At 31.0% G+C, this 17,877-nt stretch overlaps 1 protein-coding gene across 1 annotated transcript in view; it reads right to left on the bottom strand.

Annotated features, from left to right (window-relative positions):
* Positions 1 to 1,550: 1,550 nt before the first annotated feature.
* The window catches only part of LOC106683750 (protein FAM43A), a 145,316-nt gene continuing 128,989 nt past the window's right edge, over positions 1,551 to 17,877 (bottom strand). The window contains exon 2 of the mRNA XM_014425424.3: positions 1,551 to 4,487. Within this exon, the coding sequence (XP_014280910.1) occupies positions 3,331 to 4,487 (1,157 nt within the window). The 3' untranslated portion in view covers positions 1,551 to 3,330. The remainder of the gene's footprint in view (positions 4,488 to 17,877) is intronic.

The raw sequence follows: 17,877 nt of genomic DNA on the forward strand, positions 1-17,877 counted from the left end.
AGCCATTTACGTACCACATTTATATTTGGGCCTGTACATTACATCAATACAACCAATTGAAGGAATAAATTTGAAAATTATAAAACATATTCTTTTTGAGAAAACTAAAAAAAAAAAGTTTTAAGTTAGGTTTTGAGAGATGTTAACTTATCTTAATAAAGTGTTCCCTGTTATATGTAAAGGGCATTTATCCTATATTTCTAGCTAAATTAGAAGCAATTCCCAAACTAGTTCTCTGTTTTGTAACCCATTTATGAGGGCTCAACAGCTCTGTTTCAAAATCGAATGAACATATCCAAATCTATACGCTAGAAGATATGTCACAATCTCACAAGCGGAGATTCTACCACAAAACATATTAGAAGGCAATCCTTCAAGGTAAACCTGCCTCATTAAAACCACTTATAGCGGCAGTTCTATAACACTTTTGAAACTGGAAGAAGAGACGTTAGTTAGTTAAATCGAGAAATATTTAAAAAGTGGCTAAAATTAAAAAAGAAAAAAAATACATTTAAAGAAAATCTCAGATGGTTAGTGTCATAAGTGTCAGAATAAAACGTTATATAAAGCTTATTTGTAACCAATTGTATCAATAGTAACAGTACTTATTTACAAAGTACAGCATCTCTAACCCTTCATAGGTTGTAGTGGTATAGATTTATTTTTTTCAATATTTATAAATTTGGTGGCTCAGTGGTAGGGCACTACTAGTTCCAGGGACCCGTATTTGAATCCGGCTGTGGCAAATAATTATTTTCTGTTTCACTCTAGTCGCGAATCAGCATTGTGGGTTCGAGAGCCCTCCGAGGTTCAACCAACCTCATGATGTAGGTACCCTTAGATGTAGACACTCATGATGTAGGTACCCTTAGATGTAGACACTCATGATGTAGGTACCCTTAGATGTAGACACTCATGATGTAGACACTCATGATGTAGACACCCAAGATCCTTCATGGGTTGTAGCAGTACAGATTTTTTTAAAAATATATTTTCAACTTTCTAGTAACGTTTCGACCTTTTTTACCTTTCGTCATTTTCAATTTTTTTTTCCTTCTTCAACATCCATGCCATGTTATTAAGATTCTTTTGTTTTATAAATAAAACGGAAGTATTAGCTAGTCATTTTTACTTGGGGCTTATTTACAATATTAATATAACACAAAGGAAACTTACATCACTTTTATAATATATACACACTAATATGTAGTTTTATTCCTATTTTGGGCAACATTTATTTTTTTATATTATATTTCTCAAACTAATGTGGAAAAAAATTTAAAAACTTTGATTAATGTTATTTTTAATATACAGAAACTTTTTTTTTCTTTATTTATGTTTAACATATACAGGTAAGTGAAAGTAAAAATTAAATAACAGACAGGACCGTTATATTATTAATACATTGTCTTTCTTAGCTTTAAAACATAATATTTTACTTACATATTACTTGAATCAAACTATTGTACTTAAAACGTACTATTGTTCATGAATTTTATTTGGGGAGGAAGGGGAGAGCAAGGTTGGAACAGGAATAAAAAAAAAAAAAATCAAAACACATCATTATCTTTATTTTTTTGGTAATAACTTATTTTGTTACTTTTGGTGTATTTTTTTTTTTAATTTTGTACTATCAAACAATGTTCTAGAATTGCAAATATTGCATCTTAATGACAAATAAATAATAATATTAAGCTGTAAAGGACACTGGTAACCATAACTTTAAATATTTAATTGAATTTAGTCGAAACTCGCACAAAAAAATCTATAAATTTATGGCTTGATTATTCTATACATTATTAAAAACACAAAATGTATTTTTAATATATTTAGCCATTCTTAAGATCTTTTAAACATTATATTGCAACTTCGTTTTTTTGTTCATTTCAACACACAAATTTTAATGACCACAGAATGTTTGTTCATTAAAACAAAAGTCTGAATTTTTTTTTTAATCTTAAAATATTTTCATGGGTAGCTATTCTAAAAAAAAAGATAACAAAGAATGACAACGTAAAATATTTTATTTACAACGATAAAACGATTTCATTTTAATAATTGATTATTTTATATTACAAATATATAGAAAATAGACTTAGGTTTGTTACATATCAAGTTACTGACTATACACATAACTAATACATAGACAGGGCAATCTAGTATCTATATTAACGTTCAGGCTATGTGACAAACTCATTTGTATAAAGGTACATACAGTGCATACACTAATACTATAACCATTTGACCAGAAACGACAAACATATTGCAATAGATGCAATTGATTATAATTTCACAAAGGTACTGATCAGAACAGCGGTACAAACACGGAAACATATTATGTTTTTATATGTTAACATCGAACCCATTCCTCAGTATTATGAGGGAGATAATTTTATGCAATGAAAAACATAGTCCCAGCCCATAATTTAATTCAAATTACATACACGTATAAAAAAAATATATAATATTCAAGTATACGTGTATTACAGATTCTTCAAGAGATATACTAATGGATAAGCATCAATTTACTTTATATTTTTATTAGAAAATAATACGTATATAAAATATTTATTTTTCAAATATATCGATCTCTACTTTAACAATTTAAATATTAGTTATAACAATGACACTACATCAAATTTCATTATGTTCTTTCTACGTTTCTATTTCTTCAATATAACAAATATTTTTATTATAACATCTGTTCTAAGTATATAATACAAATTTCTGATAATGGTTTCTACATAAAATCCATATTATGTTCTAAATCTATAACTATTTCATATTCACAGTGAATTTCTAGTTTTTTGGTCCTATAAGTATGTCATGCATGGCCCTTAATAATGATAAAATGTAGCGCATAATGGAATAGGTCTTATATCGACCTAAGTAAATTAAAATTTGTGCCAAAGCACGATAAATTATTTTGATTGTGTATCATATTTTAAGAATGCCCCTAAAAAAAATATTCCATCCGAAATATTGGATGTTTCGACTGGAAAAACAAATCTTGCATTCAAGATCAACCATAAAAAAAGGTAATATCCGTTCACTTTCAAATACTATCCTTGAATTCTTCAAGTAAATCTCTCTTTATAAATACATCGATTTAGGGATAATACGATCCACATTTGGTTTTTTCCTTACCATATTGTTTACTTAAATAACGCAATGTACAATATAAATTACAAATAAAACAACATGAAACACAATATTTACATGCAACACAATGACTATACACAATTGCAACAACAAAAAGTAAATGAACACAAACTCGGCCGATTCCAAAGATAAGAGAGTCATTGTTGGGCGAATTGATGGTGACTCCTATCAGACCTCCAAGGAGGCGGATTGCGTCGCAAGCAGGCAAGGCTTGACAAGGTGGTGCGAAGGGAGGTCCCGGATCTTGTCGTCCCCCACTTCAGCAAATCCACTCTCGTCGCTGTCCTCCTCCGATAGCGAATCCAGATCGCATTGCCGCAGTGGACGACAGGTGTCCGAGCCACTGGATATGCTCTGCAGCGACGGCGTCGACTCCTCCTCAAGGTAGTCTAGGTCCGGGTATAGTTTGGTGAAGGCCGCTTCTAGACTCTCCACTCCCGGGTCCAATAATGAATCTAAAAGTTTTTTCCTATTATCTAACAGATCGTTACCAACGTCCTTCCCTATCGACACGTTTTCAATAAGATCTGGCGGATCACTTTTCAAGTCTGTTACAAACACAGTTTCTGAAATGTCTTCTCCTCCCCATGACATCCTCACGACTGCTTTTCTCTCTCTTTCTACTTGAGGATCGAATATTACTTTTTCTTCTTTGTCTTCTCCAGTTTCATCGAATCCTTTGAATTCCTCTTGAAGATCAAATTCTCCAGGTACATGTACTGAATTTTTCCCCCATACATCATCGGTGAATGAAGGTTGGGGTACTCGCATCCTTGTCCTAAAACTCCTCCTGACTTCGCATTCCTCCTGTTCTTCTTCTAAACTCTCCTCGATGGACATCAGTTTAGGAGCAGATTTAGATCTCTCCAAAGGCGGCCTGTAGTTTTGGGAACCGGTAGATAAAAGAATCTTCCGCCTTGGGAGAGAAGGGTTGTCGTACACGGCGTTGGCTAAGGACAACCTGGCGTTTTGTTTGCTGAGTTTGTCCCTCTTGAACTCGAGCAGGGCCTGGGTGAGCCTGAAGCTGAGGTCCTGGGCCATCCTGCGGGCAATGCTCTCCTTGCTGCAGAGCACGGCGTGGCAGCGCAGTTCCTGCTTCAGCTTTCTTCCTTCGTGCCGATACACCCAACAGAAGACCTTGGGGTAGGCCGGGGGCGCCAAGCAGTAGGTGATGCGGTGGCTCCAGTATTCGGTGAGCCCATGTTCTTTAGTCAGAGCCTTCAGTCCTGACTGGGTAACGGTTACTTTCATCTGAACATCTGGTTTACAAGAGCTTTGGTAGTTTTTCCAAAGGGTACATAGTGGTTTTTCGACGCATCCATCTCCTGAAACACATAAAAAAAAAAAGATTAGAATAATTTATACTGTATACGCATATTGAAAGCATGATATACGAATTAATGTTTTTATATTACAGACATATTCAGTTATTCCTAAAGTCAGAGTGTGAAATGAGGAATACTTATATAGTAAATATTAAAATAATATAAGCGATCCACAGTAATAAGGGACTTGTGAGCAAAATTGGCCTTACCAACATTAGTAAGATTACAACTAAAAAAAATTATTTAGAACGTCAATTTGCTTCTACCTATCTGAATATTTTAAAATTAGGTTTCCAATGCATCAAACGCCATAATGGTGCACTAAATAAACAACGAAAATTCAAAATTGAAGTTTTAAAGATTTTATGGGTAAGCATAATTTTGCTCTCATAGCCACAACTATTGAAAGGATAGATTTGTTTCAGTTAGAGTGATTAGAGTTTTGAATAAAAATTCCAAGATTATCAAGATAAATATTTTATTAACTCAAAAAGATTTCAGAGTTTATCCAGTTTAATTTAAAATTATTAATTTAAAAAAGTAAATATTTTCCTAAAATTAAAGTCCTACAGGGTCTGTTATAATCTATTGCTTTTGGTTGTTCAAGTTATCGTTGATTACCTTCGTAGTTGAGAAAATTAAAACAATAAACTAAAATTGACTTCAGTCATTAAATGTGAAATGAATAATTTCGTAGAATAGATGAATTTAACGATCTTGTTTGATGGAATCATAGCTAGTTAAGATGATACGCGTCTTTAAAAACATGTGCCCCTAAATCTGAGTGACACGTTGTTTTTTTCAGGACGGAGTTGAAAATTATTTAATGGGGGCCTTAACAATGTGAGGAAGTCAGACATTGTTGACCGAATGGAAGGATAATAGTTTAATCACATTAACTTCTTATCAACGAGATGCAATAGCGACGAGACTACGATGTCGTAACGACATCCATCAGTAGATGTAATCGCCTCTAACTACACTTCATTAGCTCTATTACTCCTTGTAAAGTAACCGGTCTTCGTAGGAATTGGAAGAAAAGTGGTCGAGTGCAAGTCCTTTAGGCAAGTGAAATGGCACTCTAATAAATTATAGAAAAAAAAAAGAAAAGAATAGGTAGAGGCAAAAAAAATGTTTTTTGTCATTACGAGGGTGCACCCGGATATTATACAGTTTTATGAAATTCAAACTGATGAACAATATTTTCATATTATATATCCTGGAATTAAAAAAATGTACCATAATTATCTAATTTTTAACAAGATTTTATGATGAGAAATTGAAAAGTTCTATTTTTAAGGAGTTGATTAAGTTTTTTTATCCTGTTCGAAAATGAAATCTAGATAACAGACGGGGCCTCCGTTTAGGAGAGAATGGCTGCTGTGGAATAATTTCAGTTCTGCCAGGCGGAAAGGGAACCTGCGCCATTCCGGTCTGTGCCGACTAGGGCGAGGGGTGGAGGGGGGTTCTACAGAGGATGAATCAGTCCTTCTACAATCATGTCAGATATCCAAGGTCACGATTTTTATTTTATTTTCCTCATTTTTAACATATTTATTGATTTTCACTACAATTAAATTTATTGTTTAATATTTGTTAAATTGATTTTTCTTTGAATTACTAATTGGAGAACAATATATAAATATATATTTAGCGGATTTGATGATTGAGTAGATAGTGATCGATGAATCAGCCCCCAAATACTCATCAAGTGTGTACGTACGGGTATCTGATCTTTAATGTAAGGAGGTTATTGAATAAAGCCCCAACTACCTTTTCATATCCTGACAAATAGTTTATTCCGTACATTTTCGGCTCTCCATGATTTCCGCCAAAGCCCACAGATTCCCCACCTACATCTATAAAAGTACATTGTGTTTTTTTGCAACCAAAAGTAATGCGAACATATATGATCAAATATAGTCTAAATAAACTATTAAAATTATTACATAGATTATCAAACTTTTTCCATACAATATTGAACATTATTAATAAGTATATATTTATTATATATTAATTTTTTTTGAGATTTGGTAATTTAAATCTAAAACACAAATATCTATTGACTTTTATGTCTCAACTTGGTTTATTTTTTCCTTTCGAAGAAGACACCTAACATATTCATATAATTTACTTAAAGTTCACTGAACGCATAACAATATTTGTACTATACATTCTAACATAACTTAAAATGAATATTTCCAAATTATTTCATTTGTTTCCTACCTATTGCAGGCTAATTGCCCAACTCGGTTATCTTTAAAAACAAATATATTTATCTAAATAATAATTATTTATTTATAAGTATTTTTATTCGTATTGCTTCAACTTGAAGTCACCACACCACCAGCCGGAATGATCCCTCTCCGTCATTCTCTGTTAGCCCCCAGTTATTATACCACCAGTGTATACCCAGTGTATATTCAGCGGACATTGTAATTATTCTTATAATGCCATACGGCAAACAAAGATATAATTTGTATTTTGTGTGTGTGTATCTATATATATGTATTATATATTATTGTATTTTAAATTTAAATGAAAAATAAAGAGGTTTTGAAAATAAAATAAAAAAATAGTATTAGGTTTACATATGCATATATTTAGATGTATATTAATTCTGCTATTTATATATTTAATAAAGGAGGTAAGAAAAAAAAGTATTAGGTTAAGTTTTTCTTTTATTTCTTATGCATAAAAATATTGTTTATATATGTCATTAAAATATTTATATAGGGGCTTTGAAAAAAAAGATAGGACAGATCTAAGATTCAAGCCTTTTTTTGGAAAGATTAATGTCTCAAGTAAGAATGCAAGAATGTAAAACGAAATGTCTGAAATTGATATAGGATTTAGTGATTATTTATATACTTAAACGTAACACACGTGTTTATTTATGCTTTATTAAATAAATTGAGTATTTTTCTAAACATCCATAATGGTGTGATGTAGACACGGTAGCGGGGGAGTTGTGTCCAGTTGAAGGTTGTCAGTGCTCTGGCCTCGGGTGCACACGAAAACGTGATCTCCAGCATTTGTTTCAGCAATTCAAGTTGGACAAATAACTTATACATGTGAGGCTATAATACTGTCCATAGACTTTTCGAAGTTGTAATGCAGTGGATTTTTTCAAATTTCTGTCAGTATCATTTCAAGCAAACGGCACTATGTTGTGTCTTGTGTTGGCCTAGTTAAAAAGTATCGGCTATTTTCTTGCCAGATTATATATTCTGACAGTTCAGTTCATTCTAATACTACCTCATTGGTGAACTAAATTCAAATCATTATACTCTACTGCAAAAGTTAAACTTTTTTCAAAAAAAAAGTTTTTCTAAAAAAACTTTAAATTTTAAAATAAAGTATAACAATTCCAATTTAATCCACAAATGACCCCTATGGATAGAGGTGGAATCAATAATAAATAATTTACGTATTTATTTAATATTATTAAAAATAACTACTGATCACTTAAAAATTTTCCTTTCCTCTAAGTACCCTATTCAGAACTAATCGCTGATCAACAGAACCAAATATTAACAGTTTTTCTATATGATAGCATATAAATACAATAATTATTGTTAGTAATAATAATTTCCCTTCCAAGTGATTATTTTATATTATTATATAGTAAATATAAAGTTTTCAAAGAACTGCTCAAATATATTTTTTTCCTAAAATATTATTGATTTGTTTCACAATTCTATCTAGATGCTTTTCTTTTTTTTTTTTCATTGAATTAACTATATTATAGTTATATTTTAAAACTTGTTATTTTTTTTTTATTTTTTACTCACCTCAGGGTCAAGTCAGGTTAACAAATTTAAACATATTTTAAAAAATATGTTTTAATGTTATTGATTGTTTAATAACCTTTTTGATTAAATAATTTGAAATGCAATTGATTGATTATAAGCGACATTAGAAAAGCTTATTTAAAATTTAAAGGATAGTTGCTAAATAGGAGAACGTTGTATCACCGCAACGTCTAAGATATAAATAAATGAGCTAAGCAAAATTGCGTTTTAAATTTTGATCTTCAGGTTGTCTTAGCAAGATTCGATGATAATTGCTTGAAATTTATTTAAGATAAAGATAAATTTGTTAAATTTAAAGGCAAGCATATTTCACCAATTTTAATTTATAAACAATATGTTATACATTTTGGCAAATAACATAAAATAGCTACTTTCAATTTTAGAGTATTTTGGTGTTTTTTTTAATAAATATTTAGAAGCCAAGGTTGCTTCAGCTATTATTATAATTAAAAGGGTTCTGTTGCGATTTTTCATTACAATAAAAAGAAGCCATAATAAGACGACTGTGATTTAATACCTCAGGTTCTGTAATTGACTACTAATTGTTCCAATTGACAAACAATTTAACCACACTTGTCCTTTGCCAGTGTGATAAGTGCTCTGGCCTAGTTCCAAGTTGGAACAATCCCACACAGTTCCAGAAATCCCCAGATAGCAGTCCCAGGTGTAATGGGAGCAATACCTCATTAAGGCATTAGCAAGGACCTCAAGTCTTAAGTTCCGATGTTCAAACTATATGCTGCCTATAAATAGAACATCAGAGCACGGATAGGTCTAATTCCAACTTGATAATTACCTGAGTACCAAGTTTCAAGGTAATTGTCGGCAATAATTGTGAAAGTTTTTCCTGAAGAGTTGTAGGTAAACACGTATAATTATAGCTTCCAATATTATCCAGTTTATTTAAAAATTTAAATCTGTCTTTGCTAAATGGGTGATACTAATCAACATTTTTAATAAAAAATAAACTTATCTACATTAGATCCTTCTATAATACTTTTTTTTTTAAATTTCTAGAAGTGTATATGTTGACTTTCGATAGAAAATTTCACAATTATATAAAATCAAAATAAGTGCAAAATTCTTAAACTAATTGAACATTTGAATTTTGAAAAACAAATCTATTTATGTAATACTATGAAATAGACAGTTCTTTATACAAGGACTCATGTCCTTTAACTTAATCTAAGTTAGATAAATGATACTGTGCATCGAACAGTTTATTCATATTTATTTAATGTGAGTATTTTCTTCATTTTATAATACAAAAAGGCCTTACAAGTACAAAGGTTAATATAATTCCTCACTGTTTATATCTTCATTTTTTTTTTCCAATTTTATATACACTAATTGCCCTTTTTGGAAATTATCCCTTTTCTGCCTATATCTATAGTGTTTTTTTTTCTAAGCCCCGTGGGTAGCGAGGATGAGTTTGAGGTCAAGATAGACAAAAAACGGGTTGAGGGCTCTATAGTGTACTTACTTGTCGATATTTCAATGTTGATCATTTATTATTAAAGAATAAAATTTAAGAGACAAGTCGTTGTTAAAACAGATGGTAATTAACTCTTAAATAACTATAAAACTCATTAAATTAATTAACATTAACTCTTTTTAGTTTAGTTTTAAATACAGTCATGGAACTACATTATCATCAGTATAATTTCTTCTATTATTAAGTATTAAAAAAAATTAAGAAAACCCTTTTGAACCACATTAAAGCTACATTTAAAAAAATAAAATAAAATAATATAATTATAAAAACTTATTCCTTTTCTGCATATTTTGATAGCGTACGTACTTATCAATATTATTATATTTATAGTTAAAGAATAGAATCTATAAGATTAGCCATTGTTCAAACATAGTTGTACTCAGTAAATTTGTTTATTACATAGGTAAACGAAATTAATTGATAAAATTGATACTAGACTATGTCAATGATATTTTCTAACTTTGAGTGTATCAAGGAAGAAAGATTTGTGCATGTACATTGTGCAAAATGAGGGGTTAGAATTTTCCAAAATTCTTTCTAGACCATCCTAACACTAACCACCAAGCTCTACCCGATTTCGAGCCAATTAGGTGGAGCCTATTTGGCAGACTGAATCATGACAAGGAAATAAGGACATGGTCTTGTCGATATACCTACGTGAATGTCAGCATGACAACCTAAGGAAGGGTAGAAGAACAAAGAATCGAATTTAATGTTCATATTTTTGAAATATAGATGTGCTGAGGAAAATACGTTAATGCATTCTTAAGCGAAAGTATTTGACGAAATCTGTTAAAATTGATGGTGGTTCCATTTTACACTACAATTTTCCTTCAAATTTAGACCAAATTGAACTATCGATTTTCGAAATATTTCTGTGCCGACGAAAAAAAAAAAAAAGTTTACGCTTGTAAAAATCACAGTAGTAAGTGGAATCGGATAAAATTTATATATGACCAACTAGATAGCAACCAACCCGGACGATCTCTAAAACTTTCATCAAAACCATAGTAACAGTTCGATCGATTACGCCAGAACACAAATGTGACCATATCCGACAACGGAATCAAATTTAATTTTGGACGCCTAAAAAGTAAAGTGCAAGTAAAAATTTTCGATGCTGTGAACATATATATATTTTTAATGCCAATATGAATACAAAGCGACTCTACGTTCGATGGAGAGGTAACGAAAATTAATAAAAGAGATAAATAATGATAATTAATTAACCTGTACAACCCTCAACATTCAGGAAAAAAGGGAACATATTTATTAGATGGTTAATTGCTTAAAATTAATTAAGGAAAATGTGGCATACTGAATCATGACAAGGAAATAAGGACATGGGCTTGCCGATATACCTACGTGAATGTCAGCATGACAAACTAAGGAAGGCTAGGAGAACAAAGAATCGAATTTAATGTTCAATGTTAAAGAGATAATATATTTATTTTTGTAAATGACCTTCAGTTGTCAATAGAGTATGATATGAAATTTGTATTATTAAACAATAAATAAACAAAATTAGCTTCGAATTTAAAACGCTAGTCCATATTATGTATCATCTCTCTAAACGTTTAAATTAAAAAAAAAAAAGTAGCTAATCCATTTACATTTTTTTAAAAATCAGTTGTCTAATTAACTAGTCTTGATCCTACATGAATATCATGAGTTTTAAAATAATTTCTTGTTAAAAGTTATAAAATAGTAACTTTTTTTTTTAATTTAGGTTTCATGTGATTCAAAAGGTTTTTTGGTAATTTTTTTGATTTATGATTGATAATTGAAGATTTATTTTACCTCGACCCAATCTATTACCAAGACTGTTAATTTAAAAAAAAATAAAAACGTAATTAGCTGGTTTTGGAATCAAAAATAAAATAAAATTTCGATGAGCTATATAATTTTATTTTTTTTAAAATGTGATTCAAAATGGTTTTCCTTAATCCTTTTGATTAATAATTAATAATTGGCCTTTGAAAACAAGATGTCCTCGAGACCTTTTAAATAAGAAATATTGTTGGATTTTTACCAATGTGTAAATTCTTCACTAATTTGTAATATATCATTGTGTCACTATTTATATCACATTTGATTTTAATTTTAAATTAATAATAATAAGAAATGTATCTCACAATGTCCTTCCAACTTAGAACAACAGAAATTATTATTTAAACAATACCGAAATTCCGTAGCGTTTCTTTCATGTATGAGTGGAAACCTAAATAAAACAGAAGTAATGGGTTAAATTCCGGTTATTCGATTCCAAAAGGATTTTGTGTTAAGAGATTATTCTGAAGCCATAGAACGAACCTGTAAGTTGTCAGGTTTCTTCCAAAACCCGTTACAGTTGCAATCGCTTAAAATGCATGTATCCACTATTTTTTAACTGCCCTTAAAAAATAATTTTGCTCCCAGCTTATTATAATACGAAGCCTTTATAATATGAATATATCTGTCAGTTATATGTAGAAACGGAAACTTAAAAAGGTTTTAAAAACCAAAAAGGCCAAAAAAACAAAGCCCACAAAATGTTCAACAGCCCAGACAAAAGTGAAAAATCGTACGAAACCGAAATAATATATTTAAGGTGGGCATAGGCCTGAGATGACACATCAGCTTTTTCGATAAAATCGACCGACCAGGATTGACACTTTATAGAATCAATTTTTCACATTTTTTTCCAAAATGATATTAGAGATTTTGATTAAACCAGCAATTAAACTGTAAATTTATATTCGATAAACCTCGAGGAATCTTAAAATACAAATTTTTATAACAACAGGGAAATATAAATGTTTCGATCATCCAGCAAAACACGAGTCTACCAATCGTCATAAAATTTGGGGACATATGTAGGTTGGTAAGTGAAAATTCTATGACAACGAACGCTCAAGATTATTAGGAATATAACCATAACAAAATATTAAGAATACAAATTAAATTGTTTTTATAAGAATCTATCTTTGTCTAAAAACTAATATATAAATCTGAGCTTGAATAGGTGTATATCCTCTTAAATATTTGAGAATTTAAAAATAACTTTGTAGTTAGATGTTCATTCTATGTTTTCTACCATCAGAACAAATCTTGATTTTGGAAAGGATTTAGAAGTAGTTTGGGGTTTTTAATTTTGATTTATAAATTTCATGATGTCCGCTTCTTACAGTTACATTTATATTTTAACCAAACATTTTTTAATTTCTAAAACTGAAATTCAATTATAGATTTACAAAAAATATTTACTTTTTGAATTGTTTACATTAAAAAACATTTTTTTTAAATATTTAATTATTCTTTCACAGCGTTAAACTTCATTTTGCTACTTTATTTTTTGTACCACTGACATCATAAGTGCTTTATATAAGGAAACTTCTTGATTACATCCTTTATGAAGGTGGCAGTAGATAGATCGAGTGACACTGGCTAAAATTAAGTTTACACGGCACTTAACCAGTAATCGGATAATCTGCCTTTGCAGCGAGACTTATGACAGTAATTTCTCAAAAGATTTGCGACACCTCCAGCACCGTTGCGTTCTACTTGGGAGCTAAAATGCATTTCGAAAACGGTCTCGCTAAAAAGAGACAAAATGGCGACATTTCGAAATGGGATCCTTTCCGCTATCGACGTTATTATGCTCCGTTGTCATTAACGGAGGCATTAACCTTATCCAGCTACGGTTCGGTGGAATGCCACTTCGGATCCGCGTCCTCTTTTTCTCAACGTGAAACGTTTTGAGGAGTGAGTGACAGTAATATATACAAGAGTAATTATATACTTAAGCGTATGCATGTAAACATTAACTGTGACCTTATTTATTAAAATAAACATAGGAAGTAGGACAGTCAGTATGTTTGTTTATTTATTATAAGTTTATAGTTTTAAATGATACTACTATACCTTTTACCAAAATTTTAGAATACGTAGGAATCACGTAATGCAATTAACTGCTTTTAAAACATCATATTAGTTCAAAATTAGAAAAAGCAAGGAAATATTGAACAAAATATTTTCATGTTTAAAAAAAAAATTCAAACTATCTCCCAGAAATAAATCGATACCCAATGAGGCACAAGTAAACCCTATCATAACGTATACAGGTCTCATATAGAGCTTCACTTATTCAAACAATTAAAAAAAACTAAAAGTATTCCAACAGAAGGAATTGTCAACTACTATTTATTTTACACAAGAATAGCTAAGATACATCGAGGACTAAATACAGATAACGTACAAGAATGTATATGAAAATTGACTCATAATTTCTAAAAATCTTGCCCTAACTCTTTAAACTCCTATTAATTTACTAAGACCATTTCTCTCGGAGCTTGTTAATCTTGTTGTTAGTCTCTATTAAAAACACTTTGTGAAAATATGAATTCTTTCACTTTTGTCGACTTAGCTCACATTATAAATTTGATACATGAACACTTGTAAATATGGAATCATAATTTCTTTCAATCTTGCCCTAACTTTTTAAACACTCTAATAACCGAAGTAAGAAATTATACAAAAATGATAACCCATAGATATAAATATAAAAGAAGCAAACATATGTTGTGGTAAAAATTATCAATAAACGATTTAAAAACCTTTTTTTTTCAGTTTATTTTTTTTAAAACATAGTGAATATCTAATAAGCGACAAAGAAAAATGAATTATGTAAGGGTTAACTTATAATTTCCGAAAAGAAAAAAATTGAGTTTGTATTGTACAAATTTTATTAACTTTTATACATAAGTTTATTTTATAACCATAAAAAATAGTCTTTTCAACAACACGTATGAGAATTACAAGCTTAAATCACCATGTACATTAACACAAATCCAAATTGTTATTGACAGTTAGATTGAAAGAGTTCGGGAATAATAAACGTGGCCTAAATAATACTTAAGGGCCATTTTTGTTTCATTAATACATGTTTCTGAATTTAAATTATGAGTCAGAATTAAATTCGAATATAGAAGATAAGGCTTCAGTTTTTCACAAAGCGTCGTTAGACGTGTGAAGCACTGTCAAAGCCAGCTTTATATATGCTGATTATTGTCCAAAGAATTATGTTTAGTAAATGTAGTGCATTCATTCTTTTAGCTTTTAATGTCCAGAATAAGTTATATGTATAGTAATGCCCCGCTACGGAAGCTATCTTCCATTTTTTTTGCGAAAAGAAATAATTCCAATTTCGGCCCACTGGTAAGATTCAAAAGCAGCGAAAATATCTGTGACTGGAAATTTTATTTGCAGGTCCGATAGAACAATAACATTAAGCAAAGAAAAAAAAAGAAGAAGTGGGCTTTGAGATAGATTAGGAATTAAAGCCACAATTAGAAAAGATTTTGTTTTTAAAGTGCCAATATAATTTATATTTATTTTATAATAATCTTTATTTTATATTCTCCCTGCAACAAAATTCATCCAAAGTGTTCGGTAGAATTAATGTTAGCATTATTCATGTGATATCCTTGCAAGAAGATAAAGAAATTCAGCTAAATCCAACTTAATGTATTAGTGTGAAGTTTGCCTTATTTGGGACTACTCTAGCTAATGCGGGTCTCACCTTAAAGTTTGAAAAATACGAGCTGAAATTCTCACTCTATCAACCCTAAGATAAAACCTCTTGGGCCATGATATAATCCGGTGCAGTAAACGTCAAATCATAGGATCTTATGGATTTCATTAGGAAAACCAGAAGGATACCGCCAGAGAAATAACAGTTCCCAATTTGGATATTCTTGGTTTAAGAAAAAAGAACACTGAGCCAACTCAATAAACTTGTTCCTCCAACCACTACCTCTGAAATTTATTTTTTATGCTAATAGGAACTGGGAATTTTTTTTTTCAATCCTGAAAAGTAAAGAAAAAACTGAAACAGTTTGGTGAAAATAATATCCAACAATAACGGAACCACCTATTAACGGACAACTTAATGAATGTATCAGCCAAAAAGGCACAATTATAATGCATTCGAACCCTCCACTCCGAAAGCGGACACCATCAGAACTTTTCAACGGCTTTTTAACGGACGTCATTCATAAAATCTGAAACTAAGAGACAATTAGTTTTTGTGTGGCATGTATTCAGTGCGTGTATAACCTTTTTTTTTACCACCCCATAATTTGTGTTTACAATATATACAAGATTTATAACTGAAAACCTAAATCTAAATATATATACATTTAGGAATTTAGCCCTCCCTTTTCCAAATGGCAATCCAGAGAGTGTGCTGGGTCCGCTGAAGGCAGGATCAAAACATTGGTCCAGGAGCCTCAGTGGGGGTTACAAGAACGGGGAGGGACCGTGTCCACTGGGTGTATGAAACGCAGTTCTCCATTAATATTTCAAGTTGTAGTTTTTCGTTTCAAGATACGTTTAAAATGTTTTATATTAAGGAAGTTGAATAATTTAAAAAATCTTATTATGGTGCCAATTTTCTATTAATTTGGCACTATAGGCATAGTTTACCCTTTTCAAGGATAATCTACGAATTTCGATATAATTTTTACCAATTTTAAAATGTGTGTACTAGGACGAATGTGTGGTTGTTTCATACAAAACGATTGTTAAGATGAAATGTTTATAGAATATGCGTTAATTTTTTGTTTCAATATTATAAAATCGTATTATTGTTTGTTTTTTTTACTTACGAGATATCGTATCCTTATTTTATTTGTATATATTTTCATATTAACCCCTACTCAACGAACTACTCAATATAACGGATAAAATTATCTCCCCCTTGTTTGTTTGTTATTGAAGTTTTAATGTGATAGGAAGTTCGGTTACTGCACCGTTCTATACCACTTCGGCCTTTCTTTACCTATTTAATGAATTTAAAAAATTAAATTCGGAGTAGAGCGTCGTGCCTTCGGCCGGTAAGCAACCGCGACCAGGCGATGACTAACAACCTGAGATCAATTCGGAAACTCAGTTATAATCTCCAAATTTTTCTTAGTCGGGCTAAGCACCGTCTCCCGGCAGCGCTATGCTTGTCCAGTTAGGAAACGGCCCAAGACTCATTTAACCGGTTCTGCCTCTATATTTCGACCTGTTCAAATCTGTTATAAATTCTGCCATAACTGCTGTTACTAGACCCAGATACGCAGGAGATTCGAGGTCGACGTAATGAGTAGCCTCGATACTAGGAGTGCAATCTGAATCTATAAGCGACCCTAAACGAAGCCAGGCCTTGCCGTAGAGAAACACTAACGGTTTCGACGCCCCATTCACGAAACTTTCCTTCCTTCCTCGCTTCCTGCTTCAGCTGGTATTGGCCTCAAGTAGTTTTATCCTCAATCTGGTTTCTCAAGATTTCCTAACAACAGAAATCGTCAGATAGTAAAAATATCGTGATTGGCTTTTCTATAACTACAAACTTTACCTCAGTAATAAAATTTATAGTTCTCAGACGGACAGACGATGACTTAAGACCTGCATGGAAGATCCTTTACAAATAATTCCTTCCACAGAATTGAAACTACAGATGGCTACTTAAACTGGAAGTGGTCGATTGTCGAATATCATTATGGACTATTTCCCAGTTATTACAAATGATCCTTGTAACATCCCAAAAATTTTAGATTATCAGAATACGGAAATATTTTTTCTTAAAAGGTTTTTTTTTTTTTTAATATCTTTATTGAAATTTACAACTGTATATTACATAATACATTAAGTAAATACGATCTTAGTTAAAAAGGAGTGTTACAGGCGTGTAGAGAAATTACCCATTGGTAGCACTCTAATGACATTTTACATTAGCTGGTCTCGTGGCCATCTTCTTTTCAGGCGCCTCGGAGGATTGTCAGGAATGGAAGAGGATGCAAGGTTAGAAACTAGAGGGATTGAGTGGTTAGGAAGTTTATAATGGAAGGAGAGATAACTGGTTCTTACCTTTTTTTTTTTAAATTTTACTAATTAAAAATTATTTTCTATTGATGAGTTACTAATCAGCTCCTCGATAGAAAATGAAAAACAGAAAGGAATCTTGAAAGGAAAAGTCGTTTTTCAAAATGACTACAAAATGTTTAAACAACCTGCCTAAATGTTCGTTTCGAAGCCTGAGTGATAGATTATCAGA

Source organism: Halyomorpha halys, unplaced genomic scaffold (assembly GCF_000696795.3).
Source record: "Halyomorpha halys isolate HHAL.00 unplaced genomic scaffold, Hhal_1.1 Scaffold512.1, whole genome shotgun sequence".
In the NCBI taxonomy this organism is placed as follows: Eukaryota; Metazoa; Arthropoda; class Insecta; order Hemiptera; family Pentatomidae; genus Halyomorpha; species Halyomorpha halys.